At 36.0% G+C, this 17,373-nt stretch overlaps 1 protein-coding gene across 1 annotated transcript in view; it reads left to right on the forward strand.

Annotated features, from left to right (window-relative positions):
* The first annotated feature begins 509 nt into the window (after positions 1 to 509).
* ccdc186 (coiled-coil domain-containing protein 186) overlaps positions 510 to 17,373 on the forward strand; it is a 31,826-nt gene continuing 14,962 nt past the window's right edge. Inside the window, exons 1-10 of the mRNA XM_006630831.3 lie at positions 510 to 607; positions 5,828 to 6,513; positions 7,987 to 8,113; positions 9,108 to 9,236; positions 11,104 to 11,316; positions 12,010 to 12,129; positions 12,489 to 12,593; positions 13,785 to 13,883; positions 15,058 to 15,144; positions 16,375 to 16,517. Of these exons, the coding sequence (XP_006630894.1) occupies positions 5,843 to 6,513; positions 7,987 to 8,113; positions 9,108 to 9,236; positions 11,104 to 11,316; positions 12,010 to 12,129; positions 12,489 to 12,593; positions 13,785 to 13,883; positions 15,058 to 15,144; positions 16,375 to 16,517 (1,694 nt within the window). The 5' untranslated portion in view covers positions 510 to 607; positions 5,828 to 5,842. The remainder of the gene's footprint in view (positions 608 to 5,827; positions 6,514 to 7,986; positions 8,114 to 9,107; positions 9,237 to 11,103; positions 11,317 to 12,009; positions 12,130 to 12,488; positions 12,594 to 13,784; positions 13,884 to 15,057; positions 15,145 to 16,374; positions 16,518 to 17,373) is intronic.

Consider the following 17,373-nt stretch of genomic DNA (forward strand, 5'->3'; position numbering starts at 1 on the left):
CCTTCGAAATAAAAGATAAGGTTTTCACTTTAAATCCAATGCATAAAAGCAATGCATCTCCTTCATTTATGCAGGATATTTGGATATATGCGTTTCATATTTTACACTAAGGTATTACTTCTAAGACAAAAGATCATTTTTATCATTACATGGAGAATCATTTCACCAAAGGGATTTAAGAAAAGTCCCTGTCTGCAGTACCTTAGCTGTGCATCACCCTACTCCCACCCCGTCTACAGTACTGTATCAGGTACCATCCTACTCCTATCGAAAATGCAAGGGAAAAGCCCTTTAAACAGGATCCGTCGCCCTTTAAAAATCCTGACATCAAATGAAAGCGGAATTCTTATAGGCTGGGTCGCTAGGCAGCTGCTTCTGCTAGGGTAGCCATCTTTGTTGATGTGTCACCCCGGAGCGGCTCGGTAGAGGTAGAAAGTGACCCCTGGGTTTATTTTTGTTGTAAAAATTATAGGCGGATGATGAAGCGATCTTAAACGGGTGGGTGAAAGTATACTTCATTCACTCTTTCATCTGTCTGTTTATTTTTGTCGGATCCTGCGCTGTTCTAGATACTTCCAGTTCGCGAAGTGCGATCCGGCTGCTTCAGGTTAGTTTTGACAGTGGGCTGCAGAAGGTGTGTTGCTGTACTTGCTCGCTTGCAGGTTCACACGTCTAAAAATGACACCAGAGCTCGTATTTTTTAAGAATTCATTTGCAAGCCTAAATAAAGTTATATAATATTTCGATTGGTTCTGCAGCCCATGTAGGAACGACGTTTATGTTACTAGTATTCACTGTGGACAGTTTTTTTTCTCTATTTCCTGTTTGTATTCGGTATCCACCTGCTCTGTTATCTCTCTGTGTGTAAGGAATGTCTCTTTCTAAAATTATATAAAAGCCTGAGCTTTATGGACGGGACTTAATTAGCTGTTTTTACCAGTTTAGTACGTATAATTATGATTAATCTAAACCGAAAGGAAGACGTGTGTAGATTTTTCTCAGAATGTGCAGCTGTGTGCAATGCAGGTGGAATGACATTGACCCGCAGGCAACTGCATTGACAGGAAAACAAATGAAGGACCAAAAACGTATCCGAAACGTGTATATAAATATAAACATATATTTTTTCATTTTTCAAACATGATTTTTTTACATTTTCAAACTCGTTTTGTTGAACTGAAATGGAAAGGTAAAAGCGTAAAGTGTAGTTTACAGTACAGAAGGATTTCTGACTTGTTTGTTGCTTTACGATTACACGTTAGTTACAGAAAAGGTGTGAGGTGTGAAAGTGTGTGCTAAGAATATTTGTATTACTGTAGTACCATACCAAGTCATGTTATTGTAAATAGTCACTGATCCATTTTATTTAAAGTTACTAACAGACACTGTGATTAAGTGAACTCCCTGATCTGCTACTGCAGCAAGATTAATGAAAATGTTATCTGCACTTTTTATGTCTCATCCAAAATATAAAACACAGAGTGCCTTAGGTAATTTGCCTGGGGATTAAGCACTATGGCTATGCGGCATAGCTGGGTCTTGAACCAGGAACCTTTTGGTTCTAAGGCTTTCACCTTAAGCTCTGGATCACTTTGCCTGCATGCGAGCATATGTTGTTTAGGAGACACTTTAAAATACAATATACTGTAACAGTCTCTATTTTTGTATGTACTCCTAGAATACAACCACAAGGTTTCTTCGATTATACACATACATGCTTTTTAACAGTGACTATGGCAAATAATAGCATACGCTCATTTGACAACTACCTTATCACTTCAATTAATAATTTGCGGAACAAAAATTATATGTTCAGTCTCTTTATGGTACTAAGTTTGGTAGACCAAGTATTGTATAAGTTTTATTGCAGTCTTTTACAACAGTGTAATTTGATATAAAACATTCAAGTACAGCTCAGCAGAAGAGATGTTTCTTGGTATGTTTGTGATTACATATTTGGAAAATTGTTCCTAGTTTCAATATTAATATCTAGGTGGCTACGAAATGATACAGAATCTATATGAACTCCTGTGAAAAAAATAGGCATGAATAAGAGACAACCAAAGGAATAAGTAAATACACAGTGTGCCATTTGCCTAAGATAACCAGCAGTCCTAGTAGTGCTTTGGATGGATTAAAGTTACAAATTAAAGGATTGAGTGGAGCACACAGGATCAAATCTATTTTTTGAGAATTTAACATCTGTGATAGAGACTTGAACCCCAGCCCCTATGGAAATGGGGTAAGAGCCCTTACCACTCTTCCACACTGTCAATTGTGTTGTATCTTAGCAATGGGAAACAAATAATCAATTTGAAATACAGATTTAATCTACATTTTAGCAGCAGTTTCACAAACCCTGTTAACTCTAATCCTTGCTCACTATATTTAGGTAAGTGAGCCCAGGACTAGTGCTAATGAGGCTCTGTAAAAATCACTTCTTTCCAGTGGACTGTAGGTGAGAAAATATTTCAAGATCAAATAGGCAAAAAATAGAAAAAGTATTTAGAATAATAACTAGCGAGAATATGGGCATTCAGAGCAGCTACACATTCTGATATTTTAAGCATAACTTATGTTTTTGGTTTTTTTATATGTAATTATGTGGCATTTTAAACTAATGTGACTGGTTACAGATCTAGAAGAATCATTGTTATACTTTAAATTCTTAAATGCTTTTGTGATTGTTGCCAAAATTGAAACCACAGTGCTCTTGTTAGTTGTCAGCCATTATTTCTCAGTTTACCTTTGTGCTTCAGAAGCAAATAAATATGTCTTTAAGCAAATACATTACTAACCTGTTAGATTAAAGGTAAAATGTCCTAAATACTGTACTATAAAAGGTGTTAGCTGCTGTGAATCTGTGTGCCCTTTCAGATGTTTCATCAGCAAAGTCCAATAGCTATTTTCACTGCGTGGTTCTTAGACGTCTGATATCAGTATGCCTGCAATTATCATTCTCCTTGGTTATTGTATTGTATTCCACACGCGGATGTGTTTTTCTGTGTGTGCCTTAATAACTCAGCTACAGTTATCTTTTCCTAAAAATATTACCTTGCATTAGTCTTGCATTTGTTTATGCATAAGATGAATCATTATGTGACTTGTAGACAGTGTTTAAGCCTGACTAAGACCAGTACAAGCTTTGTCAGTGTTCATTTACTCTCTGCAGTTACACTAGCAAGTCATTCATTAGCAAGTGACTAACATGACAAAGAAGAAACATTGTTTGACTACCCGTGAAAAATGTTAAAATCATAAAACAAGATTTCTGTTAGAAATCTCAAAGATGTTCACAGCCTGAAGCTGAAACAACTAAATAACTTTATCTTCATATGTTCATTATGGTAATACTGTTCAGAGTTCAATCCTTGGCACAATACTTGGATTGTAAATTCAACAGCGTGCAATAAAGCAAAAAGCTACAATAATTCAGATCTCAGGTAAATGTATTGCAGTGCAGAGATTAATGTTACTTTAAAATGAATGATGATTCTTTCTCTTTTTAATGGACCTGATTCTCTTGACCAAATGAAACATTTGTTTTTATTATATTACCTTGAGATGTTTAATTAAGTTATTAGACAGACTAAATTTTTCAGTCTTTTGAAAAGTGCATTCTCCTTAATATTTATATTAATCAATCACTAATCTCCTGAAGGACATACAGTACAAAAATCTGGATTTGTTTAGAATTGAAAGAGAATCTGACTTATTTTATCTTTGTGTTCTACCCAATGTTGCTGTTGTAGGTGTTAACATTTGGTGTGAAGTACTATCAGTTTTTAAAGGTGTCAAGAAGGTAGAGGCATTCATATTTGTTTTGAAAATACTTTTGAAATTGTTTTCTGTGCTGTGATACTGTATGTGTAAAGAGATGTCAATGAACTGATAAGTTTTAAAAGAAAAGTAACATTTTCATCTCCCAAGTATTGATTAGATTATTCAACAGATACAGAAACAGTGTAGCCTTGAGAATGTAGCATGATTTGAGGATGAATTTAGATAAAGTTTTAAGGATGAGAAAAAAAGAAAAAATAATTCAAGAAATATTAATTCATTCAAGAAACAATCCTGTTGAGACGTGACAGTAGTATAAATGGAGAGGTCCTAGTAGTAAGATATAATACGAGGTCATTGATGGAGTCTTACTAATCTTTGTTAATGGCTCACTGGAGTGTGATTTACTGTAGCTAGGTTTGTATGTAATACTATGCTCTTGTAACATATTACAATATATAGCGTACTTGATTGTTTTTAAGGGAAAAAAACTATTTCTGAGGTTAAATAGAAAATGTAAGTCTTACAAGACACCATTTTAAAACAAAATAATTGACTGCAGTAGGTTGCATAATAATAACTTATTTTTTAATACCTCAAGAAGGCTCAACAGCCTATTCTTCTTTAGACTTTTCAGTGCTGAATTAACATCTGCTAGATCTTTTGCAGCCTGCAAGCTGTGTAATATTTCATGTTAGTTTATAATTTTAATGGTCTACAATTATGTCTGATTTGACCATATACTGTATATAGATATTTAAGATCTCAAAGTATGTTATACCAGCATGTTTGTGTTGAATACTAGACATCAGATTAATGCATTTGATCATTAGCAGTAGATTACATGTTTACTGTAGGTAGAAATGGTTACAGTGTAAACAGAAGGAAGACATGGAGGACTGAGCACATGAGTCATTCTGTTAAAGATGAATACTTTAATCTCTGTGTCTCAAGGATTGTGGTGTCTTCTTTGGGAGACTGTGCCTTTTGTTCTGTTGCTCCCTTTCTCTGGAATGATGTGCACTATGATATCAGGGCAACCCAGTCTATGGCAGATTTTAGATCAAGAAAGCTTTTGGCTCTATGTGATTTTAGCTACTGTATTGTTTTGGATATGATGTTGTTTTTTATTCTGTATTTTATTTTGTTTGATTAATTTGTGTTGTATATAACTGTATTTACTGCTCTTTGAAACTATTTATGAATAGGTATTGTTATTATTATTTATTATTATTACGTGATAATAGTATGATAGCTCCATGTTTCACAATTTGATCATTAATATTAATGTCTTCATCATGCTGACAAAGACATAAAATAATCTATATCTAAATATAAACAATATTCAAAATGCAAAATGTTTTTATATTATGATGGAAAAGTATTATTTTTAATAAAGATATCCATAATAAAGTTTTATTCAGATACTAAGCTCACCTTATGCACAGGAATTTCATAGCTTGGTATTCTACTTGCACTTTCAGGTTAACGTTTTAATTCGGGAAATGACAGCTTTCATACTCGGATTCATTTCTTCTTCTCATGGTATCTCTGGACATGAGTTTGATGCATAGAAGGAAATAGGCCTGAATTTTCAGAAAACAAAACCAATCATGCAGTGCTTTTAAAATGTCTCGCAATAAACTGACAGAGATGTACGAGGGCAGTGCTGTAGTGTGGGTCCACACCCCTGAGTTGCAAAACAGTTTACACTTTCATAGAGGACTACTCTAACAATTACTTTCATGCACACCACACCTTTGCATTCTTTTGCAAAGGAAATGCACTCTAGAGAACCGGGAACATTCACGCCACACCTCTGAAGAGGAACGAAATGAGAAACAGAGCCGAAACCTGAAGACGGGACAGGCCTTCTGCAGGTTTGCCCTGTTCTGTCGAAAATGAGGCTTGTCTGGTGCTGTGCGTGAAGCAGAAAAATCTCACACCAGTCGTTTTCCCTGTTCTGCTGAAGACTGCTAACATGTTTCTGTCAGAGTGCTACAGCTGACTTTGATTGCTTTAACTGTGTATCTTTTGTTCAAGCCAGATATCACAGGACAGAATGGAACAACCTGTGTCCCAAACAGAGTTCCCAGCAGCCAATGGAAGACTTCAGGAACCGCTTCAGGACAGCCCTGAGTTATCCACAGCTGCAAGCGGGAACAATAAGACTGCAAATGGCATCACAACGACCAAGATAAAAGACAGAGTAACTGCGCAACCCCAGGATGATTGTTCATCGGAGCACTCCCCCCTTCCTTTGACAAAGTCTTGCACTGAACATGTACTTGTGGAAGACGGACAAGATTTGTTTCCAACTCAGGATGGGAGCGAAGATCCTGAAGCCAAAGAAGTGGCTATAGAAGAGACTAGAGAGTCACCATTCCCAGCAGTGGATGACTTGGGAGATGGTGAGGGCAGTACATGCACACCATCCAATGAGAAAAGCCATTCTGTGCAAGGACAGGTGCTCATAAATGATTTTCAGCCCTCACAAAACTCAAGCACAACAAATCCATATGACACCGAGTGCAGCAAGAAGCTGATGTCTGAAATCCAGCGTTCAATATCGCAGGAGTCTTTGTTAGATGAGATTGAATCTGAGCTGCTTTCGTGCCCGTTTACAGATGAAGGTAGTTTACCCAATGGGTTGAAAAAGGACCAACACTCTCTAATTGTGTTTGAAAAATGTGTGCAGGATAAATGTTCACAGCAAGAAAAGGCAATAAAAAGGTAAGTGTATGAAGCTTCAACAATTTACGTAACTCATCAGTACGTTTTAAAATTGATCTAAAAAATCAAACGGGCATGTTTTGACTACTTTTGTAAATGTTGTTCTGTTTTGATGTTCTTTCAATTATGGCATTTAATACCCTATCCGTTATGATAAGCTAACAATTTTGTAGTGGAAAATTAAAAAATAAAGCAGGCTGATCTAATGAGCTAATTGCAGCACTAGTTCAGGTGGGTAGCTGCGTCAGCATGCGTAGGCTGCAAAGGAACAAGTAATAGGTTTATTCCATGCTGAAAAAAAGAAGAAAGAGAACACAACGTTTCGGCCGTGGAGCCTTCTTCAGGTCACCTGAAGAAGGCTCCACGGCCGAAACGTTGTGTTCTCTTTCTTCTTTTTTCAGCATGGAATAAACCTATTAATTGCAGCACTAAACATTGAGCTGTGTTGGTTTTTATACTGTAAGTTTCTTTAACCTTAAATAAAAAGTAACAGCGTTGGCAGATTGCTGTATAAAGAACTGCCAGGCTTTTTCCAGGTGTCCATAATAGTATATGCTCACCAGCAAACGCCAGCAAAATATTAGACTGACTCAGTCAAGTGACTCTCAGTTAGACAGTTGGTAGCTGACAGGGGCATAAGATTTCAATCACCTTTTCGGGTTGTAACAATCTCCAGATCTTAATCCTACAGAAAACCGGTGGATGCACTGGAACGTTCAATTCAGCTCTACACATTGTTACCCTCATCACAATATCAGATCAGTTAAGGCTGGGCCTGCAGCGACATCCTATTCAATCTGTTCCCGCTGCTCAGCACATTGCCGAACGGAGATTTCTGATATTTTGATCACAGAATCTACAGAGTCCATTAATTGAGCGGAGTAGGTGAATAAAGATAAGGCAGATTAAAGATTCATTTCCTTTTTTCAAGATTGAAGTGGTTGGGAGTGTACAACTATTTTTCTTCTCAGTTCTCAGCATCTGCTTGGAGTTTCTAGTTTGCTTTCTTTCCTTTTGTGCCACAGTGCCCATCTCTGTGCAGTATTTACAAAACGGTCTACGGCTTGAACGGCTCTCATGCAGTGCTGTGATAATTCTTCTAAGTATAATATAGTTACAATATATACTTATACAGTACGTAGTGCCTCTTTTTTCCTTCTGCTGTGGGCTAGCACTGCTTTAGCCTTAACTTAACAAGTTGGATGGACAAACAGAAATCTCTTTTGTGCAGTAGATTTGTTATGTAGTGCATTGCGTACTACACGGAGGCAAAAACTGCATTGGTAAAATATCTATTCTCTCCTTAGATTTGTAGTGTTAGGAGTTAACAGTAGTGAACAGTCCTACCTGTCTGTAAGCGATGTCTGACACGTCCAGTGCTTAAGAACTTTAAATATGCCTCAGTAGAGTGCATCTGCCTTTTTGGTAATGATTGCCTTTTCTTAATTGCATAATAATAATTATATATTACAGGTTATTGGATGAAAACAAAAAGCATCAGGAGCTTATTTTAGCTATCTGTTCGGAAAAAGATAACATGAAAGAAGAACTCAAGAAAAGGATGGAGACTGAAAAACAGTATATAAGTAACATTAAAAAGGTAAAGAGGAAAGTATTTATAGCTTTCAGTTGGTACCAAACAACTTCAGCACATTTGTCAATGAATTAACTTGTAGAGGTATTATTACCTCCAGCCTTACTTGGTCCTACATATTGTTATTTTATACAATATATGGCCTTCAAGATCCTACAGTATAGACACTTCAAATAAAAGTGGAAGAATGTTTATCTACTGTAGATATATATATAAGAATGGCAGCTTGAGTTGATATGTACAGTGTCGTACAGAATAAGTCACTAGTTTTGGTCTGTAGGACCACAGCCCATTTTGGGGGTAGATCCTGCATTATGGTATCACTATACGTTTAATGGAACAGTTTACCTTTAACCTGTTTATTGGTATGATTGGCAGCCTTGTGAACCCTTATGTTCTATTTTTGCATTGCATGGGTGCAAATGCAAAAATAGAACACAGTTCTTGAGCCATTATATGCTTCCATTATATAGCCCACTTTTAGCCAAGATGTTGGGGTAAACATGCATATTCTTGCAAACAAGTATCATGTCTTTTTTTAACCATGTAATCTAGACTATAGTTTCATGTTGAATCTAAAAGATGGCACCTTCTACAACATAGTGACTCTAGTCACCATACTGGGGCATTGGTTTAGAAATTCAGATCCAGAGGGAGATTGCCACCTACTGCTCCACCAGTACTACCAGTTGCAGTAATCAGGTTTTTCTTCAGAAATCTCCCATTCCAGTACTGAACCTTGCTTAGGTTTTAAAGAATGGTGATAACGTTCCTGTGAATACTATCAAAAGCACTCTTCCTGGTTTCAGCCAACAGTTTGAAAGCATCTGGGAAGCAGTTGTCCAAACTGCACAGACACATCATTCTAAGTGTTTCGAAGGATTCTGTTAGAAAAAATGTTGACGTTAGACGTGTTTGCTCACAATTCAGCCTGTCGAGCCAGTGTGAGTGGAGTTTAAACCCTGTTTCTGCTTTACATTTTATTTCCTTCTCTTTTTAGATGGAGGCAAGAGTGGAGGAGCTGACAAAAGAACTGAAAGCTTCAAAAGACAAACTGGTTTTCCAAGATAATGCTGCCAAGAATGCCATTCAGCAGCTGCAAAGGGAGATGGTCTTCAGGCTAGATCAGGTAAGTCCACTACACTGAGCGACCTGTTTTTCTGCCACATTCAGCTGAAGACAGTTACTATAAGACACACAAGAACATTAAGTAAGAAGATTCTCGCCTAGCCAGTTCTTAAAAGAAGCCAAGGTATGGGCTTCAAAAAGATGGCTGGGCACCATGTTCCATACTCCCACAACCATCTGGGTAAACAAGTGCCTCATATTCTCACTTTTAAATTGACTTCTTTGACTTCTATGTAGTGTTCTCTGTTGTTTGTTTCATTCTAGCTCCTTCTCTTGTTGGTAGGGCAGTTATGCAGGGGTTCCATCCAGGATATCTGCTATTTGCTTTTTATTGTTTTTCATACTCAGCGTTTCCCATCTTACATAGTTCAGTTTGTTTTTGCAACCTATATATATAGCTTGTAGCATTCCACACTTGCCTAAAATTAGTTTCCTGCACAGGGGTTTGCTCAGTTTTAAATTGTGTCTAAATCTTTTTAATTTCTGTTGAACCTAACTATATCAGAAAAACATAAATTAGGCAAAGCAGTGGTCTTAATACAGTATATATTATTTTGGTATTGGACTAATTGTTACCTCCTGTTGAGTATTCACCTTTTTTTCTGTGCCTACAGCCTTCAATTTAAGAATGAATATTTTTTTATTGTAGATCTTTATCGAAAGCCTTCTGAACCATATTATATTCTTTGTTTTCATCCTATATTAATGTTGTTTATTCAAAGTAAGCAGGAGCCACCTCTTCTAAATCCATTTTGAATACACTGATGGCTATCCTGGGAAACTACAGTAGATAACATTATACTGCATTGCATTTTGTTTAATTCACAGTATGGGCCATCTTTATTTCAAGGTACAGTAATTGTCATAAGCCTTATCACTTATTTCTACTCTTCCTTAAAATTGCACTCTTCCATTTTTTGATTTAGTTGAGTTGTGCTGTAAAAAGTAACTTAAGAAGTTTACAAAAGGAAATATTTTTTGTATGCTCATGTTAATCCTTAATGTTGCCTATTTGGTGAAATCTGCTTTGTGAGACTTCAAAGGAAATCGGAAGAAATAACACAAAGAATATTAGTCTCTGCCTTGCAAGTCCACTTGTTAAGCGAATTCAGTTTGACATTTGAAACCTGGAGAAAACAAAGTCCCTTTTCATTGAGATTGGCCTATCAGGTTTTTCTACAGCAAAAGTTTGATTCATGTTATTGGTTCATTTTGCTGAACTAAACTACACTGCAAAAACGGACAAACAGGATGACATCACAGTCAAGTTGGCATTGTCTGATTTTGTGAAGAGATAGTTTATCAGTTTATGTTTATGATCACACTCTGGCACAGTACTTTATATACTTCCTTTTTTTAAGCATAAACAAAAAACTTGTTGTGATTTCAGATTTTCTGAGTGTAAGTATTTTAATGAGAATGAGAATGAGAAGGCAACCATCAACACCATTTGCTAGAGAAACACAAGTAGTGCTTCACATCATTCAATGTGGAGAGTTTCCCTTTGTGATTTCAGAATGCTGATGAAATACAAACTGCTAGAGCAACTAATAGGATAGTTGTCCAGATAGTTGATAGTAGTCTTGGACCAGAAGCACTGAAGCAGACATAACAACATGTTCAGTATAGTTGCAGTGACAGATTTTATTCACCCTCAAAATCTATCCATCCATTTTCTAGCCACTTTATCCAATACAGGACAGCCAGAAATGTCATTTTTTCCTTTAATAACTTTTCAAGTCATAACCCTGTTTTCCTGGATGTGTTGGAGAATGAGCTAAGGATCAAAGACCTTAAGGCTTGCTAAAACTGATCAAACTTAATGAAGTTTGGTGGTGTTCAAAGTGCATTGTTTTTCTTTCCCTCAGGCCAACAAGAAGTGTGAGGAAGCGAGACAAGAGAAAGAGTCGATGGTGATGAAATATGTTCGGGGGGAGAAAGAATCTCTGGACCTTCGCAAGGAGAAGGAAGTGCTGGAAAAAAAGCTCCGCGAGGCCAACAAGGAGGCAGAGAAACAAGCTAACAGAGTGAAGCAGCTCACGCAGGAGAAGGGAAGACTGCAGCAGCTCTATGACACAAAGGTCACTGGGCTTTGAACCTTTTCCTTCAAGACATGGATTATCCTAAACCATGTAACAAAGATTGTATCAGTTCCATGCTACCCCAGTCCACTCCCTTTTTCAGAGTGTCCTTTCTAACTTAACCCCAACGACTCAACTGTCCAAGCCACTCCTGACTGTGGATCACTCACGACAGCTCCGCTTATTATAATACAAAATATAAAGTCCTCTCTTGGGTGATGCTATTTATCAACATGGTATGATAAGTAATTAAAAAAAGATTCAACCCAGAAGCAAGGCTTATCTTAATTATAACTTACCTTAATATAAATATACAACTATATAAAATAGGTACTGTATGTCTTTTAACTTACCTACAGTATATTCTGCTATTTTAAGATAAATAATATGTATTTTCCCCCATTCTGTTTCTCTGAAAAAATTGAAGTCAGTGTACATTTCCTTTGCAGTCACACTTGGAACAATCTTACATCCTAATTGCAGGGATTGCAACATGCCTAGAAAATGCAATCAATTTGAGCACACTCTGTGTTTTCACTTGTCTTTGTTAAATGATCCTTAGGGATTAAAAAAAAACAGTACTGTGATCAGCACTGTTTGTTTTGTTTGAGGACAGTCTTGTATTGAATGCATACTATATAAAATCACCCTAATCAATGGCTAACGCTCTGCATATTTTATTTCTTGTTATAGGAGGCAGAGGCTACCAGATTTACACGTGAGATTGAGAAACTCAAGGAGGAAGTCAATTCCCATATAATCAAAGTGAAATGGGCCCAAAACAAGTTAAAGAGTGAAACTGATGCACATAAGGTACTGTAAAACTGTATTTAATTAGAAACACTAGATGTACAGTTTGACAAAAAATGTTGGTGGAAAGTAAATGTCCGGCCTAATACCTTTGTTTAATAATAAAAAAATATTGTATATTAACGTTTTTTGTAGTCTTAAAGCTGTATAAAAACATGGTATTCTAATTGTGAATGGACATTATTTTTTGAAGAGGTCACTTTTTATCTTGTATACCATACAAAAAAATCCTCATGAAGTTCAAACTTGTCATGTGAAACAAAGATCATATTGAACCATTGTTCCATCTTCAGGGACCTTTTAGATAATTTTATCCACAGGACTTACAAAACTGAGAAGTGCACATTTTGTTCTTCATCAAGGAAACCAAGGATAGGCTCCGAGACACTACAAGCAAATTGACTCAAGCCAAGGAAGAAGCAGAGCAGATAAGAAAAAACTGCCAGGAAATGATCAAAACATACCAGGTGTGTGCTGGTCATGGAGGAGAAATTGTAAATTCTAGTTTTTAGATTATTAAAAAAATAATACTGTACCTCTGTAAAACATTTTTTGCTATAGTGTGTTCAAACCAAAAAGCACAAAAACAGATTGTACAAAAGACACAATGACAGCATTCTTTTATCGGTTTTTCCAGCGTCTTGTTTTGGAACTGTTTGTGCACTATCCTTTGGCTTCCTGTTCATGACTATATCTCCACTATGCCACAATGCTAATATGTTAAGAGGACCTTATTTTAATATAATTGGCAGGAAAATTCTTTTGAAATGATTAGATCTTTGATACATGGAAGTATTTTCCATGATATTACACAGAAAACATAGTATGATTAATTTTGGACTATTCTGGCCTGTTTGATGTACAGTATAAAATAATCAAGAATGCAAAGAGTTCTGAGCTCTTTATCAAGACTAGTTTTCTCTTATTTACAAACTAGCATTTTGTGTATTTTGAATAGAGACAGAGTGTTGCTCTGTCCAACAATCTGTTTCTCAAATGCAAAAAAAAAAGTAAAATGGGGATTACTGTCCATATCTAAGTCTGTCTCCTTAAATATGTAAAAGTGTGGATATGTTTGTCACTCCAGTTGTGTGGTAATAGCATTACATGCTGTAAATTTTCAAACCCATTTGCATTGTAATCAACAACATTGACTTAGAGCATTTTAAATTTAAATAAGGGCCTGGAAGGAGTTCATTTATGATGACAATAAAATATACAGTATGTAGCGTAAAAAAAACATATTTGATATCTCAGGCTGCACAATTAACATTCTAATCCAGCATTTACAGAACTACTGAAGGAAATGACAGCTTCTGTTTGTGTGCATTTTATGTGGAATACAAATGTGGGTTTAAGGAAGGAAAGAATGAAACATTCAAATTATTAACTGCCTTGGCTGTAAGCAATGCATAGTATTTTAGGTTTACATACAGATTAAAATTTCTCAAATCTGAAAAAATGTATAAAAGCATGAAATAGACTCACTAGGGGGCAGCACAGGATAATATTTTTTTGTGTCTTTTAACATGTCTTTCACTCTGGGCTCTGGAAATGTTAATTGAAAATAGAGTGACTTACCAGAACTGCTTTCATCTCCAGCTGATTTTTTTTCCAATAACCTCTGAATAACTGTTGTTTCTTGTCTATGCTGTCAGGAGTCAGAAGAAATTAAATCTAATGAGCTGGATGCGAAGCTTCGAGAAACCAAGGGTGAACTAGAGAAGCAAAGACAAGAAAAAACTGACCAGTTAGAGGTAAAATGTTTTTTTTTCATCATTACATGGCTCTTTTCTAGGGTGATTTCAAGATTTCAGACCTACTCCCTCAATAAAGTATTAGTGGAGCATTTACTGTTTCTGTCCTGGAGTATCCCTTTGCCTTATGTCTTTTATTCAAACTGAACTCTTGATTAACCTTATTGAACATATGTAATTGGACTATTCGCTTTTTCAGAAAATCAATTTGTGCTTTTGAAAAGCAGTGGAATGTTAGAAAATAGTATTAATCCTGTGCCAAAAGCTGGACTTCAAAATTCAGACAATGGCTCTGTACATCAGTAAGAATACTTGCAAGGTTAGTGTTTGATAAGTGATGACAATTCAATTCCTTATTTGCATATACATGATTTGTAAACGATTACTGATTAAAGGAAAGCAACAATTTCATGAACTCTTTTTTTTTACATTTCTTGGAAATAAGAGCTTAAAGGAGTTAACTTTGGGAAATGACTGCAATCTGGGTGCAGAATACTTTTCAGTAGGCTTAATTTGTCAGCAGATTTGTAGAACAAAGGCCAAAAGGCACAGGGTCACTCCAGGACCAATAGCAGAAAATAGCAGTTCAAATTACTACTTCAGATTCAAATCACAAACTTAGGTCTCAAGTTCTCCAGTTCTTGAGAGCCAGATCTTGTAAGTTTCACAGGTATCTTTCCATTAGCACCTAATTAAGCCCTCAAGAACAGGTTATTTCACTTCTTCACATTTAGTTCAAGTAGGCATTAAGATCAGTGGTGGAATGAAAAGTGGAGGATCCTCAAGGACTGGTGATTATCTTCTCCATTCTAAAATATGACACCTTGTTTGTACTTTTAGTACAGAAAACCTAAAAAACTTTCCTTTTTTTGTATAGAGTATCATCTAAATGTTCAGATGCTTGATCATTTTTGCCAAGCTCACATTTCCACAACATTCTTTTTTATACCAAGCAGGTCATTTGAAAGGCACCCCAATCTCTGGAACAGCAGAAAACACAGGAGCTCTAAAAACATGACATGGGAGTCCTGTGAGATCAGTTTAGCACTGGTTATATACATAAAGAGAAGAGGGAAAGTCCCTGCATCACACAAAGAGAAGGAATGTCTGCTTCTGAAAGTGCACACAAGACAATTAAATGGTTTGGTTTTTCACTTGTGCCCTATATTTCCAGCTCCACCAAGCCAAAATAAAAGAGCTTGAAGATTTGAAGAGAACCTTTAAAGAGGGAATGGATGAACTACATACACTGAGAACAAAGGTGCGTCACAGTACAAAACTAGACAGTGAAGGCCAAGGGATTTAATTAAAACTGTTGGAATTTTCCAGTAACTTAAGTTAGAGCTTGACTTAACATTTTGACTGTGTTGTCTCAAATTGACATTTGGGTTATCCTAAACACTGCTTAGTGTCTCTGTACTGAATAAAGTACAGAATACAGTCATTTTCTACACCAGTGATGCACATCTGGCATATCAGGTCTCAGGCTTATTGCACTCATACTATCATGAACCTCAACTGATATTTAATTGTCAGTGAGAAAAAGCGTTAAATATGGGCTTGCTTTATTGTATTACTTGTATGAAAAAAACAATATCTGAAAAACTTAAGTCACCAAGAATGTGACAAAGTATAAAATGGTTGTACTGTATGTTGGCACACATCAGGGCTTGTACGGTACTTTTTAGCTTTAGTAATTTTAAGTTATTTTATGTCACCAGGTTTCATCCTGAAACACAGACCTGGTCAACCCAGTGGCAGTTTTTACTGGCCCTGGAAAGAGTTTGCATTACATGGCATTATGTAATACAATGTAATACCATGGAAAAAATATCATTTAAAAACAGTGGAAAACTAACATAAAGTAAATATATTCATTTCCCTTCCAGTGTTGAAAGGGGTTTTTACTTTTTTCACTCCTAAATAATACTAAGCTTTTTCCTTTTACAGTGTTACCAAAGCTGAACTATTTTTTTTTTTAAATAGTGTTGTTTGTTCTTATAGTTGTTTTTGTATCATTGATATCAATATATATTTTGGACCTTTGTGGAATATTTTTAAACTTGTGTTGAAACCTAAGTGTGGTGTCTAACAGAAAATGGATGAATGGAATACAAACATCTGCTTTTAACACTTTGATTTATCTTATGGGGATAATGACAGATTTCCCCTGAGCTTTGTAGTCACAAATGCTCAGAGCTGCCAGCTTTTAGTTATTAATATACATGTAGTGTACAAAAATGCTGCAACTATAAAGCCATGACGTGGACAAAAGATCACGAAAATAATTTATCATGAATCTTGAAGAATCATCAACACCAGTACTCTGAAGTACCATAGACAAAATCAAATCAAATCTGTACCTTGTTTCAGTTACATAACATGCCAAGAGTATTTTTAATACATTATTTGTTCTAGAAACGTGGTGCTATAAATTTACTAATTAGGGTGTTAATGTGTGCACTGTCACATACTGCCTTGTGTGCTGCAGGTGAAATGCCTAGAGGATGAAAGGCTACGAACAGAAGATGAGTTGTCAAAGTATCGGGAGATTATCAACAGACAGAAATCAGAAATTCAGAATCTGCTGGAGCGACTAAAAGTGGTCCAGAAACTGGAGGACCAGCATCAGAAGTAAGATTGTAGACTCGCACATCTTTACAGGATGTACAATAGAAGTTCTATAAAAAGGTGTTTTGTCATAAGTTGGACACACCCTGAGATTCTCCTGTGTTGGCCATGTAATAGTGATCAATCTAAATCAATGGTTCTTAATATGGGGTATATGCAAGATGTACTTTCCCGGTGGTCCTGGACATGCCAGATTTTTTGAGAGGGTAAATCACTGAAAACACAAATTACTTCAACCATTTTTAATAAGGGGTGCGAGCGTGTATTTTGGGAACCAAAGGGGTGCTGGTTGCCATTAAGGTTAAGAACCACTGGTCTAGACGAATAACTCCCCAGCAGCAATAGAGACATATTGATAGAAAAGCACTGCATACTTATTTGTGAACTAATTTTCTTCTGCTGGTCTCTGAATAGAATCTTTCTACGTAATTAATACAAGCTCTAGGGACATATTACAGATGAGTGCATTATTTATTTTTATAAGATGAGGGTATTATTGTTGCATTTTAATAAGGATTTACTGTGAAAACCCAGTGTGACATGATGTGAATGCAACATCTTTTGTTTTCATGGGTCACAGATGGCTTAAAATAAACACAATCATTAGTCAGGAGTGTGACTTCTGTTGAAGGTGCATTTTTTGCATTTTCATCTTCCGCTTTCCCATAAAGATGGATAAAGTGTTTTGCAGTACTAAATTCAAATTATTAAAAATGCATCATGTATAAAGAACTTAATAATATACCATATTTCTTCAAATAGCTTTAGCTGAGTAATAAGGCTATAAATATGGAAAATAAGAAACAACTTACAGTTCCTTTTAGTATAATAGCATTGTAATTGGATCTGATTTGATCAA

This window comes from Lepisosteus oculatus, chromosome 4 (assembly GCF_040954835.1).
Source record: "Lepisosteus oculatus isolate fLepOcu1 chromosome 4, fLepOcu1.hap2, whole genome shotgun sequence".
Lineage (NCBI taxonomy): Eukaryota > Metazoa > Chordata > Actinopteri > Semionotiformes > Lepisosteidae > Lepisosteus > Lepisosteus oculatus.